The sequence below is a fragment of the Lontra canadensis genome, unplaced genomic scaffold (genome assembly GCF_010015895.1).
Source record: "Lontra canadensis isolate GAN:19392208 unplaced genomic scaffold, GSC_riverotter_1.0 scaffold19, whole genome shotgun sequence".
In the NCBI taxonomy this organism is placed as follows: domain Eukaryota; kingdom Metazoa; phylum Chordata; class Mammalia; order Carnivora; family Mustelidae; genus Lontra; species Lontra canadensis.
Window position 1 is genome coordinate 11108744 of NW_022631013.1, and position 24728 is coordinate 11133471.

The window sequence follows — 24728 nt, forward strand, 5'->3', positions numbered from 1 at the left end:
GCAAACTAGGGAAATGTGTTTATTTGGTCCACACCTGAGGACATTCAAACATAAATAGACAATGATGACAAGTTAGGGATGGCATTCTAGATGCCCTTGGAGCAACCTAGAGCATTTCTTGTGACAGGTGAGATAAAAACCTGTTGACTGGTTTCTCCCTAAAACATTCTTCCTTCTTGGGCTTTTGTGATATCTTTCCCTCCAAGTCCTTTTCTTATGATAGCTCCATCTTTGTTTCCTATACAGCATTTTTCCTTATCTGCTTGTCCCTTAAAACTTGGTGATTCCTAGGACTCTGTTTTCCACCTCTTTCTCTGTACCCTAGATAATCTCAACCATGGCTTTACTCATAAACTGGTAATTCCCAAATTGCTATCTCTACCTTAGTCTTCTTTCATGAATTCTATACTCATATATCCAGCTGCATGTGGATCTTGTTTCCAGAATTTTCTTAGGCACCACGTGCAATATGTTCAAACAGTACTCATTGTCTTTTCTGTCTCCTCCACCTCATCTCCTGTATATCCTTTCAGTAAATGGTACTACCAGTCACCCAAGCACAAAATCTAATACTTTTCTCCCTTGAAATATATAGTATGGATATAATAATGCCCATATCATAACATTTCCCTGTTAGGTTATAACCTACCTAAAGGCAAGGATCATATCTTTTCATTATGCCTGGTACAACACCTAGGTTACTCAGTAAGTATTCATTTATTACTTACTTAAAAAAATTTTTGGTAGAATTGTGTTTGTAATTCTCAAAGGTACTGTATTTGTTTAATGGGGCTGCCATAACAAAGTACCACAGACTGGGTGGCTTAAACAACAGAAGTATATTGTCTTATATTTCTAGATGCTAGAAGTCCAAGATCAAGGTGTCAGCAGGGTTAATTCCTTCTAAGGGCTATAAAAGGTAGGTATTCTTACAAATTGTCAAAAATGGTTGGGGAGTAGGAGGTAGTGTTGCAGGAGGGTAGACTAGGGAGGATGAATATTTTGCTATAACTCAAGTGAGAAATAATGAAGCCTAGATGAAGGGTTGTAAAGAAGGGGACAGATTTTTTTTTTAAGATTTTATTTATTTGACAGAGACATAGCGAGAGAGAAAACACAAGCCAGAAGGAGCGGGAGAGGGAGAAGCAGACTTTCCTCTTACCAGGGAGCCCAATGCGAGGCTCTGTCCTAGGACCCTGGGATCATGACGTGAGCTGAAGGCAGATGCTTAGTGACTGAGCCACCCAGGTCCCCCAGAAGGGGAAAGATTTTATAGATAGCAAGGTACAATAGATTAGACTTGGTGACATGTGATAGATGGACAGAGGGTTTTGCAGGGGATTCTGTCACTGGATGGAGAATTAGAATATAGAGGTTTTAAAGGCCTTGTGTTTGAGCAGAGGTCATCTCCCTGTGTGATTGGTATGGGTGAGTTGGCAGTGTAGGACTCCAGTGCCACTGCCACCAACAGGCTTTCCCTTGGCATTCCTTGCTTTGCCAGCTAAGTCTAGCTTTCTCTCTTGACTCTAGTTGAGTACTTGCCTCTTTCCCCATTTGAATGTTAGCTACCTTTTTATAATTCAGTGCTTCATACCAGATATTTTTGAATATATGGAGAACCCTCCTCTTTGAGGTCCCTTCATTGATTCCCAGGACACTTAGCATTCATATGCTAGCTAAGAACATATTTTGAAAAGCTTATGGAAGCAAGGTCTTATACCAAAAGAATTCTCCAGATTTGGGTTTACCCTAAGGTATATCTCAGAACAAGCACAAATATTTGATCAATATTAAGCCAGTTAGAATATAGCCACCTTAGGGTATAAAGGGTTCATTTCTCCATGAAATTTCAAATTTTGGATTCCTATTAGAGAATCCTTCACATATGGTCCCTTGGCTTCCTTAGGTATAGAGGTTGAGGCAGGGCCAGTGTACTTTGTGGATTGTACTGAGATGTATTTAAGTAGGTAATAGTTCGGGACCAGTCTTAGTTCTAAATCTGGGAGCTGTGACATTTGAACAGGTTTATGTGAGAGGGCAATAAACATGTAGACTCCTTCGATTATGAGTTTTTAATCATTTGGTCCTGGAATGGAAATGGGGCCACAGCCTTTGGAGGTACAGGCTAAAAACCTGTTTAACCTGGTAGTCCTGAGGAGTTTATCCCTCTAAGTTTTTGCTGATCAGGGATGGTGCTTGACCTGATTGTAGTACTGAAATTTGTCAGCAGTTTGTGACTCTTAGGCCTGCCTTGCAGCTTGTCAGGTCTGATTTAGTCTGTGTAGCAGCTATGTGTCAGTATATCAGTAAAGTCAGCACATCTCTGCCAGGATCATCACTTCCCTAGGGTGGCATGTTCCTGAGGGAAGGAGAATCACCTTCCATTGCCCATCATTCTCTCTTGCATGCAATTTCTGAGTAGTTTATGGAGGGCATAATTCTAGGGGGAACAAAGAATTTTCTCAGGCACCAGAACAAACTATTTTCCTGATGAAACAGATCCTACTTGTGTGACCCATGTCTGCCTCTCTTGTTGCTTATGGCTTTACTTAGTGGTAGAGAAGAAAAAGAGTCATGGACTTATTCTGATATAAGTCAGACTTTGGCTCCACCTATCCTTGGGCATCCTTGTATGTGACTGTCAACATTGGGAGATGAGGTAGGCACCTACTGGTTCTGACCCCACCATTTTCTGGCAGCAACACCTGGAAAGGCAGACCAGATTTGGAGCAGGCCCATTCTTTGCTTTTGGACCAGTCATATCAGGCCCAAGGGAGACTTAGATGGTTTATTATTATTATTATTTTTAAAGATTTTATTTATTTATTTGACAGAGATCACAAGTAGGCAGAGAGGCAGGCAGAGAGAGAGAAAGGAGGAAGCAGGCTCCCCGCTGAGCAGAGAGCCCCATGTGGGTCTCGATCCCAGGACCCTGAGATCATGACCTGAACCAAAGGCAGAGGCGTTAACCCACTGAGCCACCCAGGTGCCCCTAGATGGTTTATTATTATTTTAAAAAATATTTTATTTATTTGACAGACAAAAATCACAAATAGGCAGAGAGGCAGGTGGGGGGGGGAGCAGGCTCCCTGCTGAGCAGAGAGCCTGATGTGGGGCTTGATCCCAGGACCCTGAGATCATGACCTGAGCTGAAGGCAGAGGCTTAACCCACTGAGCCACCCAGGTGCCCCAACTTCAATGGTTTATATAAAAGGGGAGAATTGTAGTTGGTGAGCCCCTCCTCCAGTATCCCTGTGACTCCACTCAGACGCTTTAACCAAGGATGAATTTTGTGTGCCAGGTGGTCTTCTGACTAACCCACCCATTCGGTTCCCCTTTAGAGCTCCTGCAGCTCTGAACCTTCCCACAACTCTGCGTGAGTGTCAGTGTCTCATGTTGAATTTCCATCTTGACTCATCTATCTCTAGGCGAAGATCCCTGCAAAGATTTAAATTGGGAACCAGACCTTGAGAATGTCTGTTCAGAGCATTTCACAGCTTCTGGATAAATGCCTTTTCCTTCTTAACCCAATCTGTTTTTCCAATTCTGCCCAGCTAGCTCTTGAAAAGCCCTGCTTTGAGGAAGCTTCCCAACTGAGGTGGGTGCTTATGCTATTTCCTACCCCTAAAAGCACCCCCATCCTTTTAGCCTGCCTAGGATTCCTGAGAGCCGAATCCACTGTGACAAGAAGGCTGCATTGTTAACTCATATGGCTCAGGAAACAGAAAGTATGTGTTTATCCCAAAAGGCTAGTCCACAGAAGAGGTCTAACTAACTGTCCTTTGGTCATATGATATCTGGCAGTCTATGGGCCCTGTTGATTGGTAGAAGGAGCCTGCCTTTTTTTTTTTTTTTTTTAAAACAAGAGCTTGTACTGACAGCTGTTTACCACTTTCCCATTTACTCTCCGTACTTTTGCTGAAATATGGGAAGGTGGAAAGATATAAAGGTAATTTATGGTCAAAGCCATATGAACTCTCTTGTGAAGTTTGAAGACCATAACTAGAGGTTGCAAATTTGTTATGCCTTCTGTTGTAAACATGTCTTCTCCTGTCTGAGCCTTTATTTTCCTGGAAAACCCAAGTTGATTTGAAGATGAGCTGAATGTGTTTGAATAGGCAACTGGATAAGACAGGGTCACATTAACCTCAGGTATAACATCTAAAGCCTCAGCCAGGTCCTGGAGCGACTGGTGGATGAGGCAGGAAGAATTGGGTTTTTTAGTCAGTGTCCTAGCTCTGAAGATCATTCCTACTCTTGAGAGTTTGAGCTTCTCAGAATAGGAAGCCCACACCCAAACCTGATAATGACAGCCATTCTCTGGGCTCTTTATGAGTGGGAGGGAATTCTGATTTAATCAGTCGTCCCTGTATTTCTTGTTTTAAACCCTTTGCCTCTTTCTTCTGGCTGAAATATGGGAAGCTCCTCAGTAAATTGGCTGTGACTTCCACTGAAATTTGACACTTTTCAAGTGATTTTTTTTTTTCTGTATTTAAATGTGGTTATAGTTGCACTGTCAGTCCTTATCTCTTCTGTCATCCAGCCAGCTCCCGACTGGGTTAGGAGGTATTTGCTCTGCTGTTAGTGTTGGCTGCATAATGAGGTAGATGGTTAAGAAATGGGTTGTTTAACATCTCTTGGAATCTAAATTTTCTTCCTGGGTTGAGGGGGAAGCAATGTTATTGGAAAAAGGCAGTAGGGAGGCAAATGTTGGCTCTGGAATCAGCATTTCTCCTCAGGATCTTGGATAAGCCAAGGAAATCATTCTTCATTTAAAAGCTTATTTTATCTACCATATAGGGCTGCCTGTTCTGCAGTGACAGTTTCTCGGGTGGCCCCCATGGACTGACTTCCTGATTCCTGGCTAACAAAGGCCATGTTTGATTATGGATTGTCATGAAGAATGTTGCAGGACAGCAGAATGTTGAGAGCCTGGCTTGGACATGCTGGGTGAATCAATTCTGTCCACCTTCCTTTGGCCTGAAGAAGAGAAGGGCCTTCTTATTTAATCAGGCTCAGAGGAGGTGGAATAGGAATGGCTTCACTGGATTGTTACTGGTTAATTGGAGCCCTATACTGAAAAGAATTCTGAGTTTCTTTGGACTCAAACAGTGTTTTTCCTGTCCTGTGGGTGCAGAGTGGAAAGGAGTATTGTATGTTTGATGTATTTGGCATTTTATGCTCCATGGCTTCAAGGATTTCTGGCTTATGTTTGGCATTATGTTGCAATGAACAACTTGAGTGCTCTTTGAAGATAAGGACATTCAATTTCCTGGTGAGTCCTAAGTAGAATTGTTGAGTTATTAGAAATTAGGACCACGTGAGAGCCACCTGACTAGCAGCTCTCCATGGAGATGGGGCTGCCATTGGCAAAGAGGAACTGCAAAATTTGGGATCATGAAACTGGGGCCTTGAATCTTAATAGCTTGGTCAATGTGATTTCACTTTAGTCTACTTAGTTCCTAATTCTGGATCTCAAAACAATCTGTGGTCCAGACTTCTGCAGTAGAGGGTCTACCTCAGCCCAACCAGCTTCCCCTGCTTCTCCCTAATCATTGCCTTGGCATAGCCTAAGGGAGTTCCTGTTTTCCAGTTGGTTATTTTGCTGTGGCTGTTCAGGAAGAACTGGACTAAGTATCCACTCTGAGAGCATAGTGCTATTTGATGTTAACTGATCTTGGGTACTTAACCTGTTTTCCAGCTTTGCCAAATGCAGAAAACAGATTATATATAGCAAAAACAAAAACAAAAGCCCCAAAACAACCAACTAATCAAAAAGCCTACAATTTGTTTCAGTAGAAAGCAAGACTCGCTTTGTATTGTGCTCTTGCAATTTCTTGCTGTATTCTGTCTTCTCTCTGAGACTGGGAGCTCCTCAAAGTATATAGGTCTTTGGTCCTATGTCTCTTTATATCTGATAGCCCAGGCATGAGAGAGGTAGATAGGCAGGGGAGAAGAAAGGAGGGCGGGGGAGAAGAATGAGAGAAAGAAATGGGGGAGGGGAGAGAGTAAGATCTATATTTAGTGAGAGGGAGAGACACTCACCAAGGGTGTGTGAGTGAGCTTGCTGGCGAGGTTTGTGTGTGCGTGAGTGTTCTGGGAAAGGGGGTGTGTGCGCCAGGAACGTGTGAGGAGGGCTGGTGCCCTATGGGAGGTTGCAGGCAGGAAGCAGCTGGAGAGGAGGAGGAGCAGCAGCAGGAGCAGTAGCTGCCCTGCTTTCTGTCTCAGTCTCAAAGCCTGGAATCGATTGGGTTAGAATTCCACATCCAATTGAAGTTTGGCTGCTATTGCCTTCAGCAGGGCCGGTCATCAGAGTCCCCCTCAGCAGAAGTCTGGACCAGATTGGATTCCTAGATTTGTAGCCAGCGAGACTCCTGCCCAGCCTTTCACTGAGGGGATTTCTCTGCTGGGCATTGTTCCTATCATCAACTTTGCACGGTGGAGCCAGCCAGCTGGTGCAACTGAGAATAATAGCTCCTTGGCTCTGTTTGTCCGTTGGGCAAGCAGCCATGCTGTGGCTTAGAAAGTTCATCCTGTGGCTTCTCTGTTAAACCGAGGAGTGCCCCTGAGCGGATTTCCTCTTAAAGACAGCACTTGCATTCTAAAACTTGAGAATTTGTGATTTTAATGTTTTTTTTTTTCCTTTTCATTTCCTTAACTCTTATTTTGATTGCAGCAGCAAGGTAAGTGGTATCAAATGTATAACTGACTCTGAACGACAAGCAGGGACAAAAGCAAAGCATTTGTGGGTGGAATACAGAGTAGCTACATTAATTACATAACTGCTTGAGCCAACTTGCTGGTGGGGGTCATTAAAATGCGTGAAAAATAGCATACTCAGCACTGGGGGTAGAATTTTCATGTGCATGTGTTTATATACTGATAATCTGACCATCGGTTCTTCCTTGGTACTCTCCTGTATGTATATAAATAACTTAGCCACCCCTCTGAATGTGTGCATACTTACATACAAATAATCTGTTTCTCCCTTTTGATATGTCCATATGTTTATAAACTGACCATTCCTTTCCTGTGTGTACACACATAATAGAAACTCACTCAACTCATTCATTCATTTTGAATGAATATACACAAGCCATATCTCCCTCCATGTGCATACATAGATATAATCTCTTTATCTCATGCATGTGTGTATATACTTGGGTAACTTTCTTCTTCTGGTATATGCCTTTATATATTAAGAAACCCTACTATTTTTCCAGTGTGTGAGTGTGTGTGTGATGTATTAATTTTTTCCTCACATGTGTACATATGCCGTATAGACAGAAAAGTCATCTTGAGTTTTCTCAGTCTTGAGTGTATACACTATGCATAATAATTTGTCCATTTGCATCGTGTGTGTGATAAAAATAGCACTAACTTTATAGATTGAAGATCTCCTTTCAAATCCTAACTACTCAGTGACCTTGGTCAAGTCATTTAACCTCTCTGAGCTAATTTTTCTCATTTATGAAATAAGAAGAATCTTCCTTCCTGCCTCATAGGGTTATGATGATAATATGTCATGATAAAATAGGAGTCATGTAAGCTGTAAAATTCTAAACAAATATAATTTTACTATTGTTACATGTCCCTCTAGTGTGAGTTGTATAGGATAGTCTTTGACTCAGCTGCGCTGAGATTGTGCTCTTGTCTAAAAAGTCCGTAAGTCTTCCCTGCAGAGGGGTAGCTTTTATCGAAGTAATTAGATTTAACCTGTAGTTTTAACCAGAGTATTGGAAAAAAAGCTACCTATTGCTACTGAGTGTCTAGAAAGGGTTAGATTGAGAGAGAGAAAAGGTCTCATCCTCTGTAGTTTTGGGCCTTATTCTTTGTAGCCTTGAGGATTGAACCTGTCGCAAAATGGAAATATACTAGCTCCAGCTAGGATCAAAGTGAGAAGGTGAATAGATGAGTAAAAGAACAGAGCATTCTGCTGCCCCTGAGATGGCAGCCAGCCATCTGTGTCAGGTTTTTTTTTTTTTTTAAAGATTTTATTTATTTGACAGATAGAGATCACAAGTAGGCAGAGAGGCAGGCAGAGAGAGAGAGGAGGAGGCAGGTTCCCTGCTGAGCAGAGAGCCGGATGCGGGGCTTGATCCCAGGACACTGGGACCATGACCTGAGCCGAAGGCAGAGGCTTTAACCCACTGAGCCACCTAGGCGCCCTCTGTGTCAGGTTTTGAAGGCTCTATACAGTGTCCCCTTTCTCAGCCTTCTAGACTTGTGTGTCCAATATGGTAGCCACTGGCCACATGTGGTAGTTGAGTACTTGGCAGGCAGGCCCACTGGCCACATGTGGTAGTTGAGTACTTGGCAGGCAGGCTAGTCTCAATTGAGATGTGCTGCAAATGTAAGATATATACCAGAATTCAAGGACTCAGTGTGAAAAAAGAATGCAAATACATGATGAATAATTTTTAATATTGATTACATGTTGAAATGATTAATATTTTGGATAATGAATTATAAAATATATTAAATTATACTTTTTTTAACTTTTTATGTGACTGCTAGAAATATTTAAATTACATAATGTGGCTCACATTATGTTTCTAATGGACAGTGCTGTTCTAGACCTGTCATCCAGCACAAGGATTGGGGTAGCTCTTCCAGCTGGAAGGGCAAATGGAAGCCCCATGATAGCAGCTCTGGGGATGGTAGGAACCATGGCACAGCTGCTGCCACTACCTTCTTTAGCTGTCCTGCACAAGTCCTCAGGAAAATTTAAGTGTATTTGAGGAGAGGTTTCCAACTTAGTTTTTACAATAAAAAGGGGTTGTAAGGGGCGCCTGGGTGGCTCAGTGGGTTAAAGCCTCTGCCTTTGGCTCAGGTCGCGATCCCAGGACCCTGGGATCGAGCCCCGCATTGGGCTCTCTGCTCTGCGGAGAGCCTGCTTCCTCCTCTCTCTTCCTGCCTGCCTCTTGCCTACTTGTGATCTGTCAAATAAATAAATAAAATCTTAAAAAAAAAAGGGGGGGGTTGTAAGCCATCAATCTAGAAGTAACCTAGAACTCGAAGCCACGTATTGTTATGGAAACAAAAGTGAATTAGAATTTAGGAGACTAGACTATTGCAGTTCTACCATCTATTCTTTTATTCTATTCATTTATTCTTTCCATGGCACTGAGTTCTCACTGTGTGCCAGGCCATATGCTTGGCATAGTAGTGCCCTGTGCTAGGCATTGGGAATTAAAAAACAAAGCACAGCTTCCTGTGTAATGGAATTCATATCCACTGTGGGTCCTTAAGTGAGAACTTCCCCTTTAGGGGTCTGCCGAAGTAAAACAGATTAACAGCAAGGGTGTCATTTTAGGTCATGGGTTTAAACTTGGGTAATAGAGCTTCTGAGGATCTAGAGTAGCTGCCTAGCCTATAAAGATTTATACATATAAAATTTAGAAAAACACTGCGATATCTAAATACAACTCCTCCATAAGCTAGATCACAATGTAGTATGAGATTCTGGGTCTAATATTCTATCAAAGACTCTTTCAACTCAACTTTTCTGATTTGGTGTTCTGATTCCTTTTATTCAATGGCAAGATTTTGTTTGTTTATTTGTTTGTTTGTTTGTTTGTTTGTTTTGAGCACCATACATGCCAGGCACTGTTCTAGGTGCAGGGAATATAGTAATGACCAAAACAAAGTTCCTGCTTACATTCCAGAATAGAGAGGTGGTTACAGAGATAGATCATATATTTGTTTGCTTGTTTATTGCCTATCAGGTAGGTGGTAGTAAGTTCTTTGAAGAAACTATAGCAGAGTAAGGAGATAGAGAATGTGGGATTTTTTTTGTTGGGAGGGGCTAGTATTCAGGGGCTAACTAGATTCCTGCTCATATGTCTTCTTCAGTCTACTCATGAGAACCATGAAGTAGTAAGGAAAAAAAGATTATAATGCGTGCTTCAGAAAAAAAAATGCTGTGACATTTGTTAAAGACATTAAGGCAGACTATATTCAAGGTGATTATTACATTGGGGTATTGTAATGGGGAGAGAGATTGAGCCCAACTCTGAATATAAGGAGAAGTGAGAATTTATAGTCAGGGAGCAGGTGGAGGGTCTGTGGATCAAAATTACTAAGAGGAGGATGCCTGGGTGGCTCAGTTGGTTAAGCGGCTGCCTTCGGCTCAGGTCATGATCCCAGCATCCTGGGATCGAGTCCCACATCAGGCTCCTTGCTCGGCGGGGAGCCTGCTTCTCCCTCTGCCTCTAGCCTGCCACTCTGTCTGCCTGTGCTTGCTCTCTGTCTCTCTCTTTCTAACAAATAAATAAAATCTTTTTTTTTTAAAGATTTTATTTATTTATTTGACAGACGAAGATCATAAGTAGGCAGAGAGGCAGACTGAGAGAGATGAGGAGAAGCAGGCTCCCTACTGAGCAGAGAGCCCGATGCGGGATTCGATCCCAGGCCCCTGGGATCATGACCTGAGCCGAAGGCAGAGGCTTAACCCACTGAGCCACCCAGGCGCCCCAAATAAATAAAATCTTTAAAAAAAAAATTACTAAGAGGAAACAGCAAGGGTAGGGCGAAGTCTGACTAAACTGACTTGACATGAGTTTTGCTGGAGGGAGGCCAAGGTGGTGGATAAGGAATTTGGTCAGATATCAAAGATGAAGAGTGTTCATAAGCTGAGCCAGCAGGATTCTTGGCAAAAGTGGACTAAACAGAGCTCAAAAGCAGGGGCCTAGTCAGAAAGAGGACTTAGAGCAACGAGACTCAGATTTGGTCAAAAGAGAGAGTCTTTGTCATGAGTATCTGATTCTGGGTGCATATGTATTTGTTTTATGGTTGGTTATATTCCTTGGTATAGTAAACCTGGTACTGCTGACAGGAAGCCCTGGACAGGGTAAGAATATTCAGCTCTTGTGACTGGTGTTTTTTACTCATTTTACGGTCTTGATATGCTAACCCTCTGAAGGCTGCATCCTTCCTCATGCTACTTTATGTTACCCAAAGTTCTGTCTCCCCTTTTGGATATAATGCTTGAGGTTTTCTTTCCTTTACCATGTCTAGCTTCTGGTGTGTAAATGGGGTTCCTCCTAATGCTGATGAGGAGGAATGGCAAGTCCTAGGAACTGTAGTACCTAGTTTTATCTAGGGCATTCTTTATTCCTGTTAGCTAATCTCACTCTTCATGCCATGTGACTCTGACCACTTTCTCTGACAATCTTTGTAAACATTGATTCTTTCCCAAAGATTAACATCCTAAAAGAACTCCTTCCTGTTGTAGCCCTAGAAATCCATTCCTCCAACCTTGTTAGCCATACAGTGTAATTGGTAAATGGCCCAGGAATGATCTGACCTCTGTAGAAGTGGTGTGTGGAGGTGTGCTCAGAGTTCCTGGCTTTCTGTCTTCTGGACTTGTTTCACCCAGAATGAGAGGCTGCTTGATAATATGTACAGAGAGTTCTGCCCTGTTCCCAGAGGTCCCCAGTTGGTCCTCCCAGCTAATAGTTGGGTCAGAAGCAATTTTACAAGGAGTACTCCCATTGCTAATCACATTTATTTGATGTCAGAGAAAGAGACAAAAAGAATCAGCCATTTCAGAAAACAGAGGGGTTTTTTTCCTCTTGACTTTTTTTTGATAGTCTGGTGCTGATGTGATTTAAGGGTCTACTCCCTGCCATAGTTCTCAGCTTTCCATCCTTGAAGTTTACTCCTTTGGATCGATACATTTTGTTTTGATATGTTCTCTTTTCAGACAGTTATCCCTTGAATGGGCTGCCTTATTTTCCCCAGCTTCAGGCATTCCTTAGGAAAAGATAGCAGAAAGGTGTGGCCATTTTTGAGAGTATATGTGTGAAACTTGGAGAGTTAACTAGAGGCTAATAGAGCAGGGCAGAATGAGAGCACTGGATACCTTGAAGGAATCCAGAGGGTCAGCTTTGAGCTGGGTGGACCCCAGTGCCTCATCCCATTACAGCTCAAATATTACTTCTTCTCTATGGCTTTCCCTGTCCAGGTTTTGCTGGGCCTCTCACTGTCTTCTCATTCCCCATCACTGGAATTAAATGCTTATTATTTATGACTTATTACAACTTTTGTTATAACATGTTTCACTTAATTTTGTAATTGTCTATGCACCTATTTCCCTCTCTAAACCTTGATATATTAGGATGCAGGGACAGTGTCTTATATCCCTGGCACAAAGCTTAGTGCCTGACAAATCAGTTGAATTGATTCAGAGATCAAACTGTCCTCACTCTTTAGCCCTTGTTATTTCATTCCTGTGGATGCTAGTAACAAAGAGAGGCTCAGAGGGAGGTGGACTTGACTTGGGCTTTCTGGCTCCGGGTATTTTATTGGGTTCTGAGCCAAGTGACTGGTTGATTCTCTGGTCATTACATTGAACTCTGTCCCCTGCTTCATAACCTAAATATCTGGATGGCTGAATGGGTTTGGTGCCTTTAGGGAACCCATATCCCCAGGAGGTGATTCTTAGGTTCATCTACGGGCAGTGGTTATAACTCATAAGAAGTTTTGGGGGGAGTTTGTTTGATATGGAAGCAAGCTTTTTCTTTGAGGCTGGGAGAAGTTGCTATAGTTGGAAATTTCCTATTTGTTAGTAATATAGGAAACCAGGCAGCTTTGCCTTTAGTCCTTCAGGAGGCTGTAGGAAAGGACTCTGAACACAGTGGCTGTGCCATTTGCCCCCTGTATGGCTAGCCCGCCACTGTTGAAGGCACTGTACTCTCAGAGGAGACACTTGGCAAGTCTGTTCAGGAATTTAAGCCAAGCCTATCTGGAGTATTGATCTGAAAAGCAGGAATAGGCCTGCAGTTAACCTGACTTGCACTGAAGCAGCAGGAGAATCAGATTCGCTTTTGCTCCGGAAAAGCTGCCTTCTCTGGACCAAAGTGGGGTTAGTCTCTTGGAAGACCTGGCAATGAGTTCTGGGCCTCATCAGCATTAGAAAGGAAAAGTTTGCCTTCTCTAGCTGTTTGCCCCTTTCTCGTGCTTTCAGACTGCCTGAGGGAGCATGGCAAGCCTCTTGTCACCTGAATGAAAATGAATTGTTGGGAACCCACTGTTTTGCCCTCTCTTTTTTTTAATCTTAAGAAACAATTTCTAGGGTGCCTGGGTGGCTCAGTGGGTTAAGCCGCTGCCTTCGGCTCAGGTCATGATCTCAGGGTCCTGGGATCGAGTCCCGCATCGGGCTCTCTGCTCGGCAGGGAGCCTGCTTCTCTCTCTCTCTGCCTGCCTCTCTGTCTACTTGTGATCTCTCTCTGTCAAATAAATAAATAAAATCTTAAAAAAAAAAAAAAAAAAGAAACAACTTCTAGAAGAAAACAGGATTAAGAAAGGATGACACACTCCAGTGGTATGGTTCCAAGCAGTGCTGCAGACCGTTAAAAGACACTGGGAAAGATAGGGGTTTTGGGGTTAGATAGAAATCATGGTTTATTCAAATCATACCCTTTTATAGGTGGTCGCATGTTTGGCAACATTCCTGTGACTGTCTTCCCCACGTTATAGATGAGGATACTAAAGAACAGAAAAGTCAAGGGTTTAATCCAAGGTCACTGATTAAGCAAGACCCAAATTTAAGTCTTTTGATCCTCAATTTAGTAGCACTTGCTCACGGCTTCACGTGGTCGTGCGGACCTTCCATCTTGGTTTAGTAAACAATCTTTCTCTTTGAGACAAACTGGAAAGGCTGATTACCAGTTCCAGCCCTTATCAGACCAGTGACCTTGTTCAAAGCTAATACCAGGTGCCAAGACAAAATCAGGTGAACCTAGAACTTGCACAGTTGGGGCCGGGCTTGAGGGAAAGAGAAGGATGGCTTTGGAAATACAGTTGTGCACTTGTGGAAGGAGAGAAGGAATAATTTGACCAGTCAGTCCTAGAATTGGGAGCTTTGCTGTCTAGGCAGTTAGGTACTAAGCCCAAGACCCAGCAGTTCTGATTGTGCACATGGAGCGTCTTCTCTCTATCTCCCTCTCTTACACAGATTATACTGAGTTGGCCATTTAGGGGTGTGGCTGATACTGGCCCCTTGAGACATAGGAGTAAAGCAACAATGCTTAAAAAGCAGTGATTGGGCCTTGGCAGTACCTCACAGAATGGGTAGCATTTTTAGGTGAGGAGTTCCTAAACGAAGTAGAGTTTTTAGAAGAACTACAGAGCAGGAGGGAAGACATGAAAGGGGAATTAATCTCGTTTCTTGGTTTCTAGTCTCTTGGCCTGGTTAATTCCAGTGAAAGGGGTTAGCTTAATCTTTATCCCAAGTCTTATGACTCATGCTTCTGATTCTTCCTATGAAGGGAAAGCACAGTGTTTTTAACTTTTAAGCACATAAACTGTAGATAGTAGGCCTTCCTGAAAATGAATTGCTGTGGGAGCTTTCAGCTTGTGATCTTCACAGGCAGTTTTCCTCTTTTAGGGTTAACTTGAGTTACTGGGAAAAGAAAAGGAGGCAGGAGTTTAGATGATTTAGAAATCTAGATCAAATCTAGACAATGGGGAAGTCATCTCTGATTGTACAACATGAAGGATTGCATGTCTCCCGCCAACCAATTTTACCTCTCCCAGGGTAACCCAGTAGAACCAGAAAGTATTGGCAGTCCCATGTAATCCTGGACTCCTAGCTTTTCCCTTTGTACTTTCTACTCTGCTCCTTCCCTACACTCTGCATGATCCCAGTAAAAAGGAAAAGGATACCAGCCCCATGTAAGGTAATAGTCATCTTTACCTCTGTAGTAGTCACTTGTAGTTTAGGGTATGGGACAAGACTGGTGGCAGACTAGCTTCACCTTTTTGAAGAATAGCAAAGTATCCTCAAGCCCTCTGTGATATAACCAGTTCCCCACCTGTCCCATGCATTGTTCTCTCCAGGCCATTTGGAGGGCTAGAGCAATCCTCTGTTACACCACGGTACTCCAGGAGTACCCTGGTGCTCTGAAGGAGGTCTTAGATCGAATGCACGGTAGAGGAGAAAAGCCAAACCTGTGTGTTGATTAGGCTACACCAAGTGCTTGGGGACTATTAAATGGAGTTCAGGATTCCAGGCTGTCCCTGAGCTTCCTTCATCCCTAGCTGACCCACCATATGTGTGTCTTTGGCCACATGCCCCACTAGATCCAAACATGGTTAATGCATCTGAGTCTGGACAATGATTTTTGCCTATGCCATGCCACCTTGTTCCAGAATTTTTAGAAAACATTTTTTTTTTTTTTTGCCCTCCAAGTTTGAAATAATTGCCATGGTCTTTTTTTCCAAGTGAAAGATAGCTGTCTCTATAAACACAGGCAGGAACCAACCTTGGAATTGCTAAGTTTTCAGCAAAACATCCAACTGGGAAAACAAACATTCCTTGTCTTGTCTCTGTCTTTCACTGTGTATGTAATTTGAGCTTTGGTAGTTAAGCATCTATTTGTTCATTCCTGAAGCAGACCCTAGTGTTGTATTTTGTAAAGGTTCAGTCACTCATTGACCTTACCCACCTACTTCCCAGGAGTTTGTCTTAATTTTAATGGCTTTGAGTACTTGCCCAGAACACAAGGAGTTGATACATCAATACTCTGATGGGAAGCCAAGAAAAGAGAAGTGACTGCCTACAGCCTTGAAGGCCAGCAGTGGGAGACAGGTCAGGGTTGGCTTCTACAGTCTTAGAAGGTAACGTTCTTATTCCTGCTTGACAGCTTGATTCAGATTAAAATTATCCTGCTGCTTTCTGACCTGAGTGCACTATTTTCCTTTTTCACTAGCTGCAGGATAAGAGTCAAGCCAGAATCCAGGGGCATGTACCAGGTTTGGAGACTACACATGGAATCATTCCAGACAGTACTGTGGGCTAAGCCCAAGGCATCAGCCAGCCATAATTGCTAGAAATAGACTGAAAAGAGCAGGGCAGTATATTGTCTTCCAAGATAATCTCTGTTAAGCACCCTGACCAGAAAGAGGAAGAAGCAGAGAATCCCTCAGACCCTGAGGGAGAAAATGAAACGATTGTTGCAAGAGTCAGAGGAAGAAATCATAGTCACCTTGGGACCCTCTTCCAGGCTTTCTCCAGATAAGGCTAAGTCAGAGACTATGTGTGGCATCAAGAACAAGTCCTCAGGCCCTATTGAATCCTTACCAGAGGATAGCTCCCTGCTCCCTCACTGTGGTTCAACAGCCTCAACCATTGGTGGGGATAGAGATGGGGGCCTGGCTCAGCATTGCAGCTTTGAGCAGCAGACCGGCAGCCAGTTTCCTCTGGGCTCCACTCCCTGTGCTTTAGGATCTGGCTCTCAGGACCTATTGTCTGTCAGCATAAGCACAAGCTGTCAAGAGCCCTCAGAAAGGAATCAAGCCAAGTCCCTTTTGTCCAGAGGCCTTCACCAAGGCTGCAGCTGTGAACAGAGAGAGCCTTTGGGGGATGTAGTAGACTATATAATCAGAGAGCTACAAGGCATCAGCCGTCTCCAGACTGAAATTGCTGAGCTGCAGCAGCACTTGAGCCAAGTCCGGGGTTCAGTGGATGAAGTGTCTAGCTGTGTAGACTCGGTTCTGAGTGGAATAGAAGGCTTGCAGGTAGGCAGCAGCTCCCTGGCCAAGGTGTGTGTGGGGGAAATGGCCCAGGAACCCCATGTGGACAGCCCCGGTGAAGAAGCCATTCTGTATCTGTATGGACTTCCTGAGCAAGACGGGGAAAATACCATGGAGCTGGTACACAGCTTTCTGGCCATGCACCTCTGTGTTAATGGCATGCAGTGCAACAGGTACATCAAAGAGGCTTACAGGGCAGGCAAAGCCCCAGCTCCCAGGCCTACTGTTGTGAAACTTGCCCATCTAGAGCATAGAGACTTCATCTTGCAGAAGTCCATCCTTTTGCAGAGTGTAGGGGTCCGTATTGCCACCAAAGAAGAACCAAGCTGGCCACAGTGCTATAAGAATCCTCAAAAGGAGTCTCTTTCATTTTTGCAACAACTTCAGGATCATAATGCAAATTCTTTAAACCAGTATGAACCACTTCTTCAGATGGAAACAGGGGACCCAGGACCCATAACAGGAGCATGTCAAATGAGGGCTCAAAATCAACACAGAGAACCTCAAACCCCTGAGCAGCAAGGCCTTTGCTTTCCACCCAGGAATAATTTCACAAAGCCAAGTGATGTATCTAAGCCAGGAGATGAAGTAAAAGGAACTTCAGGAGCCTCCCAAGTTACCAGTGGCAGTTGTGGTGAGCTGACAGGGAGAGAAGCTTCTGAGGAACCTTCCCCAGTGTTAATCTCAGAAGAGGAGGGTTCTGGGAAATCCCAGGTTTTCAAACAGTCCACCCAAGGATTTGAAACATGTAGTGTAGCAAAAAGAGAAAACAACTGCAGCAATAAAAGTGACACTGGCAGCTGCCTGTCGCTGTCTGGGTTGCTGAAGACAGAGGACAAGCTCGTGGCCTGTGAAGCTGGGCTTGATATTCTGAGCTCTAAGCAGCTAGAGGACCTTTTAACAGACAAGTCCAAAAGATTTGCAACTCTGAGCCATGACCACATGATGGAGGAAATCATCATAGGGCCTGAGACTTTCAGTGACATGGTTCATATTGACTTGAATGAAGAGGAACATGCTACTCAGGTCCTTAAAGATGTCTTTGAAAAGTCATCTTGTGGCTTGGTTGGCTTGCAGGAGGATGAAGATATTGAAATTAAGTTTTACAAAAGCAAACTGGGCCGAGCAATTCACCACTTTCGTTCAGCTCTGCAGGGCGTGTTTCAGAAGCTGGAAAATGGTGGGTCAATCAGTCCTGAGGACCTGGAAAGCAATGAGAGCGGTTCTCAGTCGGAGAACAGTGATAGACTTCTTGGGACAGTGGGTTCAGAGGGTGCCCAAGATTTCTCTGTGGAGAGCCCTGGGAGTCAGGAGAGTGAGAGCTTTCTCAGTGTGGTCTCTGGTGGAGTGGGCACCTCTACACAGAGAGACCAAACCTTTCAGGATCCCAGCAACTTCTCTGTTGCTTCTAACTCCTTGCCTATTGCATATTCATTACCAGGTTTTGCTCTGGCTCCATGTCTGGGAGGTGAAACGTGTTCCAGGCCTGAATCTCCCAAGCAGGGCATACTAAGCCTAGAACAAGTGTGTGCAGAGACCATCTACCTCAACAAGTGCATCAACAATTTCAAAAATGTTCTGAGAGAGAAAAGACTGAGGCAGAAAAAACTTTTGCATGAGCTAGTACAGAAGGCAAAGAATGTCTCAGTAGAAGACATACACTCAGGTATTCTAAATCTATATTTAATGGGGTCACAGCTGGCTGGGTATGGCCTCTATCAGGCTAGCCTGAGACCCACCTTGGTGGTGAGTTTCACAAGGTGATGGGGGAGGACCACAGCTTAAATTAGTCTAAATTACTCGAATACAGCTTTTAAGCTAATCCTTGTGGGAAATGGAGTGTAAGAGGGTTCTAAAGCAACAGGAAAGGAGTTCCTGCCTATAGGAAGCTTCCAGTGTATTGGGGAGTTGAGGGCAGCTTTAGAAACTACCTTTCCAAAAAGGGAGGAACATGTAGACAGTAGTTTACAGCTACAGGTCCTTTAGGATATGCCACTGTAAAGTAGGTATGGTGTAGGAGGCAGGAATGGGCATATTGCTCACAGTCACTGGAGGGGCTGATGCAATCCTGCACTGCATTTTGAAATTATTCTAAATGGGTTTCTTGCTGAGATAAGATTGTCATCTCCCTAGCAGCTGATGGGCCATTGTGGGAATTTCCCTTATCCTAATGTTTCTTATTCCCAGTACTGGACTTAACGCAGAACCTTATTTTCAACTTGAAGCTGTCCAGTCCTTGCCCTACCCAGGAACCGGACTCTGCCTTCCACAGATCATACTCCTTCCATTTCTGGCTAAATGCTCCTCACCTAAACTGGAGAATGGAATGGTTTTGACTCAAGGAGTGAGAGTACTTTTTTTTCTAGGCAGCATTTTAAATTTACTTCTCCCAATCAAAATTAAATTTATCCAAAGAGCATATGCTATATTCATCCAGTTTTAAATGTAAGTGGGGTTGTCCTCCTATGCATATAACCTGATTAATGTTTCTAAGGGAGAATTAAAATTATGAAGCATATTGTGTTGACAAAGGTGTGAGGGAACAGGCACTCCTGCATTGCTAGTGGGATGGGAGTGTAAATTGGTATAACCTCTAAGGAAGACAATTGGCAAAATATATCAGAATTCTATATACCCTTTGAGCCCTAAAATCACTGCCAGGAATATATCCTGCAGGTTTATTTTCACATGTGTAAAGGACATATGTTCTATTTTTGAAGCATTGTTTTTAGTAGCAAAGAGTGAAAACAACCTAAATGTTAAGAAAGACTGTTTGGGGGGGCCTATGTGCTCAGTTTATTGAGTTCTTGGTTTTGGCTCAGATTATGGTCTAATGGGTCATGGGTTGGAGCCCTGTGTCTCTGACTCTCTCCCTCTTGCCCCTCCCCCATTCAGGCAGGCTCTCTCTCTCTCTCTCTCAGATAAATAAATCTTGGGGAAAAAAAAAAAAAAGGACTGGTTAAATAACCTACTGGCACATCCTAACCATATAATACAGTACCACAAGTACCATACAGCTATAAAAAGAATGAGGTAGCTCTTTACTGAAACGGAGAGGTATCTAAGATATATTGCCATATGAAAAAGCAAGATGCAGAACAGTATTATAAAATGTCTACATTTGTATAAAAAAGAGAGGGAAAGAATACGCAAACTCATAGTATCTGTATCTATTTGTATAGAATATCTAACAAAGATACGTACGAGAGGTGGCTCAGTGGGTTAGGCCTCTGCCTTCAGCTTAGGTCATGATCTCAGGGTCCTGAGATCGAGCCCCACATTGGGCTCTCTGCTTGGCGGGGAGCCTGTTTCCCCCTCCCTCTCTGCCTGCCTCCCTGCGTACTTGTGATCTCTCTCTCTCTCTCTCTCTCTCTCTGTGTCAAGTAAATAAATAAAAATTTAAAAAAAAAAAGGATATGTAAGAGACTGATTGATACCTGATTGCCCATGAGCAAAGGTATTGGGTGAAAAACTAAGGTGAAAAGTAGATTTTTTTTTCATTGTAAACCTTTTAAAATACTTTTTAGAATTTGAATAATAAATGTGATACCAAGTTATAAAAATTTAAAAATTAAAAAGTAAAATCACATCATGTTCCTTTCAAGTATCCCTAGAGTTAAGCTACTACTTATAGCTTATGAGAAAAGTCTAAATTCCTTCACTTGGCATTCAGAACCAGTACATTTGGTCCCTTGTTTCCATTTGCAGGCTTACCTCCAGTTGTCCCACTATACTCCACCCAAAAGGAAACTTTGCTGTCACAAATTCACCTTGTACTGTCTTTTCTCAGCATATTCACATATACATGCTTTCTTTTATCCTAAGGTGCTGTGTTCATCAAATCAGCCTAGCAGAATTTACTCAGTTCTTCAATATACAACCAAAATATCACCTCTTCCAGGAAGCTTTCTGTAATTACTCAGTTATAAGAGATTTCTTTCTCCTCTTAATTTTGCATCATTTTTTCCTTCTCCCTGGGCATTTAGAAGTTACTACATCACAGCAACAATGGAAACAACAAATACCAAAGCAGTACTTCCTTACCAGCTTCTTAAGCATTGGTGGCAGTTGATGTTAGGATGAGTACTCAGCACACTGGTCTGGCTCTTCAGCTTGCAAAATTCCCTTTCTAAGCTGATATCCTGGTGGGCAATGCAGGAACTTGTACCTGTGGTAAGCAGGTGGTGGCAACAGCAGTGATAATGAGACAAAGCAGGTTTTCTGAAGCACCAGTAAGAAAGCAAACCAGAGTCCTGGGCCCTAGCCAAGATCGAGTCTGGTCTGTGGGCTGCAGAGGGAGTGGTAGAAGGGTGCTGGGTCTAGGCCTGACTCCCAACAGCATTCCATCGGGTAGGAAGAATAGAGCAAGGTAAGCACATAGGGTTAGCCTTTCACCCACAACAGCGCCACCCTGAGCTTTTATCAGTATATTTCAGTATTAGTAACAGTGGCTACTACTACAATGAAACATTTAAGAAATCAGCTTTTTTCACTGCTCTGCTTGAGGCCTCAGGGCCTAAGCTTACTAGTAGCTTACCACTAATTTGAGTTCTTATTTTTTATCTTTTTTCTTCTGTTTCGGGGGGTGCATAGCACTGTTTTAAGTACTGTTACATGCGATGTTTGAAAATCCAATTCTTTTATTTCTACGACTCTAGCAAAATTGCTTTTGCCAAGGCCATTGGATGACCACCATGTTATCAAACTCCTGTTCCATTTTTAGTCCTCCTCTTAATCAACAACTTGACATAATTGATTACATCCTTCTTTTATTATAACAGCTGTATTGAATTATAATTTACTTACAACAAAGTTCACCTTTAAATTCCCTTTAAAAGTATACAATTGGGTGTTTTTTAGTAGATTCATAGGATTATGCAACCATCAAACTCCGGAACATTTCTATCACCCCAAAAAGAGACCCCTTAACTATTAGGTAATCCCCTTTGCTTCAAGCCTCTAACAACCACTAATCTACTTTCTGATTCTTTGGATTTGCCTGTTCTGGATGTTGCATATCAATGGATTCATATGATATGTGGCCTTTTATGACTGGCTTCTTCCACTTAGCATGTTTTTCAGAGTCAGCCATGTTGTAACATGTATCAATACTTCATTTCCTTTTGTCGTGGGAAAATATTCCATCATATGGATATGCCGTATTTTGTTTATCTATTCGTTATTTGATGGGCTTGTGGTTTTTGTTGTTTACTACTTTCTGGCTATTATGAATGTTGCTATTAACATTTGTGTAAAAGTTTTTGTGCAGACGTATGGTTACAGTTCTCTTGGATATGTATTAGAAGTGGAATTGCTGGGTCATATGGTTAACTCTAAGTTTAACATTTTTTTTTAAAGATTTTATTTATTTATTTGACAGAGATCACAAGTAGGCAGAGAGGCAGGCAGAGAGAGAGAGAGAGAGAGAAAGCAGGCCCCCCGCTGAGCAGAGAGCCCGATGCGGGGCTCGATCTCAGGACCCTGGGATCATGACCCGAGCCGAAGGCAGAGGCTTTAACCCTCTGAGCCACCCAGGCGCCCCTAAGTTTAACATTTTTGAGGGATTTCCAGACTGTTTCCCAATGTGGTTGCACCATTTTACATTTCAGCCAGTAAGGAATGAAAGTCCTTATTTCTCCACATTCTTGCTAACACTTATTAGTGTCTGTATTTTTTATTATACCCATCCCAGTGGGTGTGAGTGGTATCTTATTGTGGTTTGATTTGCATTTCCCTAGTGGCTAATGATGTTAAGCATCTTTTCATGTGTGTATTGGCCATTTTTGTATTTTCTTTGGAGAAATGTCTACTCAAATTGAGTTGTCTTTTTGTTGCTGAATTATAAAAGTTCTTTATATATTCTGGACATGTGCCTCTTATCACATATATGATTTATAAATATTTCCCCCCAATCTTTGTGTTGTCATTTCACTTTCTTGATGGTGTTTTTTTTTGAAGCATACATGTTTTATTAAAAATTTTTTATTGCCGTAAATTATACATCATATAAAATTTATCATTTTAACCATTTTAAGTCTGTTCACATTGTTGTGCAGCCATCACCATTATCTGATATCCAGAACTTCTTCATGTTCCACAACTGAAACTCTCTACCCATTAAACTAACCCCATTCTCCCTCCCCCCAGCCACGGGCAACCGCATTCTACTTTCTGCCTCTGTCAGTGTGATTGCTCTACGTACCTCATATAAGTGGAATCACACAGTATTTGTTGTTTTGTGACTGGCCTGTTTTAATGGCGTAATGTTTGCAATGGTTCTCAAGGTTCATCCATGTTGTAGCATGTGTCAGGATTTCCTTTTTAAGGCTGAATGGTATTCCTTTGTATGTATATATACCACATTTTGTTTTTCCACTCATTTGTAGGTGAATACTTGGGTTTCTTCCCCCTTTTGGCTATTGTGAATAATGCTGGTATGAACATTGGTATATAAATATCTCTTTTGAATCCTTGCTTTCGTTTCCTTTGGGTATACAACTAAAGTAGAATTGCCATATTGTTTTCTACAGTGGCTGCACCATTTTGCATTCCTACCAACAAATGTTCTAATTTTTCTACATCCTTGCCAAAAGTTGTTACTTTTTTTTTTTGTAATAGCCATTGTAATGGGTATGAAATAGAGTGCAAAATTTTAGATTTTGATGTATTCAATTTATCTGTTTTTCTTGTGTGGATTGTGTTTTTGGTTTCACAGGTAAGAAACCATTGTTGAACCCAAGATCACAAAAATTTACGCCTATGTTTTTTCTTAAGTGTTTTTTAGTTTTAGCTCTTTTAGGTCTATGATCCCTATTGAGTTAATTTTTGTGTATGGTGTGAGATGGGGCTGTAACTTCATTCATATACATATTGCTGTTCCACCACCATTTGTTAAAAAAGACTCTTGCAGTCTATACTTATGCCTCAGTTCCTGCTTTTTGAAACACTTTCTTCACTTGTCTTCTAGACCACCTCTCTGTATTTGTTCTACCCCAGTACTATTGACCATTCCTTTTTAGCCATCTTTTTTTTTTTTTTAAGATTTTATTTATTTGTGAGAGAGAAAGAGAGAGAGCACACAAGCAGGGGGAGCTGCAAGCAGGGCTTGCAGGAAGCGGGCTCCCTGTCGAGTAAGGAGTCAGATGTGGGACTCTTTCCCAGGACCCTGAGATCATGACCTGAGTTGAAGGCAGACACTTAGCCAACTGAACCACCCAGGTGTCTCCTTCTTAGCCATCTTTGCTGGTCCCTCCTCATCTTCCCAACCTGTAGCATCCCAGGATTCAGTCCTGATTTCTTCTTTTTATTCGGGCCTTTTATAGGGCTTTTTATTCTTCTTTTTATAGGGCTAAGTAACCTATTTCAATATCATGAGTTTCATAAGGATTCCCAGGTTTATATCTCTGGCCCAGACATCTTCTATGAACACCAGACGCTGGACAAACATAAGAAAACATTTTTCTTGTTAAGAGTCAAACTTTTTGTGCTTGCTAACTTCCTAAAATGCCTTAACATTTTTTCCACTCAGATTTAGTTTTCAATTTAAGTGCAACGTATCTTACCTCAGGCTTTGTACTTGTTCTGGTTCGGATTAGGATATGTCTTTCCTAGAATCCAAATAACTTCTTGACTCATTTCCTTCAGGTCTCTGCTCAGATGTCACATTATCGATGAGGCCTCCCTGATAACCTTTATAAAATTTTTAAAGTGGGGTACCTGGGTGGCTTGGTTAAGCATCTGCATTTGGCTCAGGTCAGGTCATGACGTCATGGTCCTGGGATCAAGCCCTGTGTCAGGCTTCCTGCTCAGATGGGTGTCTGTTTCTTCCTTTCCCCCTGCCCCTCCTCCCACTCATGCTCACTCTCCCTCTCTCTTGAATAAATAAAATTTTTAAGAAAAAAATAGTAACTGTAATGTCACCATAGGGGACATTATCTTCCCCACCTTACCTGAATTTTGAAGCAGAGTCTCTGTCACAAGAGATACGGTGTGTATATAGATCTAGGTCATGGAACCAAATGCCCTGTTGTGAATTTTGGCTTTGCCCCTTGCTGTGACTTCAGGCAACTTTCTTAACCTCCCTGATGATCTTTAGTTTAATCAACAAAAAAATGGAGATAATAATAGTATTTACCCAGTAGAGTTGTTGGGAGAAATAAATGAGCTTATTCAAATAAAATGACAGATAC

General features: G+C 42.4%; 1 protein-coding gene across 13 annotated transcripts in view; it reads left to right on the forward strand.

Moving 5' to 3' along the window:
- The window catches only part of UNC13B (unc-13 homolog B), a 219410-nt gene that overhangs the window by 150256 nt on the left and 44426 nt on the right, over positions 1–24728 (forward strand). For 3 of the 13 annotated variants that reach the window (XM_032860473.1, XM_032860474.1, XM_032860475.1), the window contains exon 1: positions 15949–18205. The exons of 7 other annotated variants lie outside the window; for them this stretch is intronic. In XM_032860473.1, the coding sequence (XP_032716364.1) occupies positions 15949–18205 (2257 nt within the window). Of the gene's footprint in view, positions 1–6175; positions 6684–15463; positions 15625–15716; positions 18206–24728 lie in introns of those variants that run through there. 3 more of the 13 variants (XM_032860471.1, XM_032860472.1, XM_032860482.1) reach the window with 2 other exon arrangements.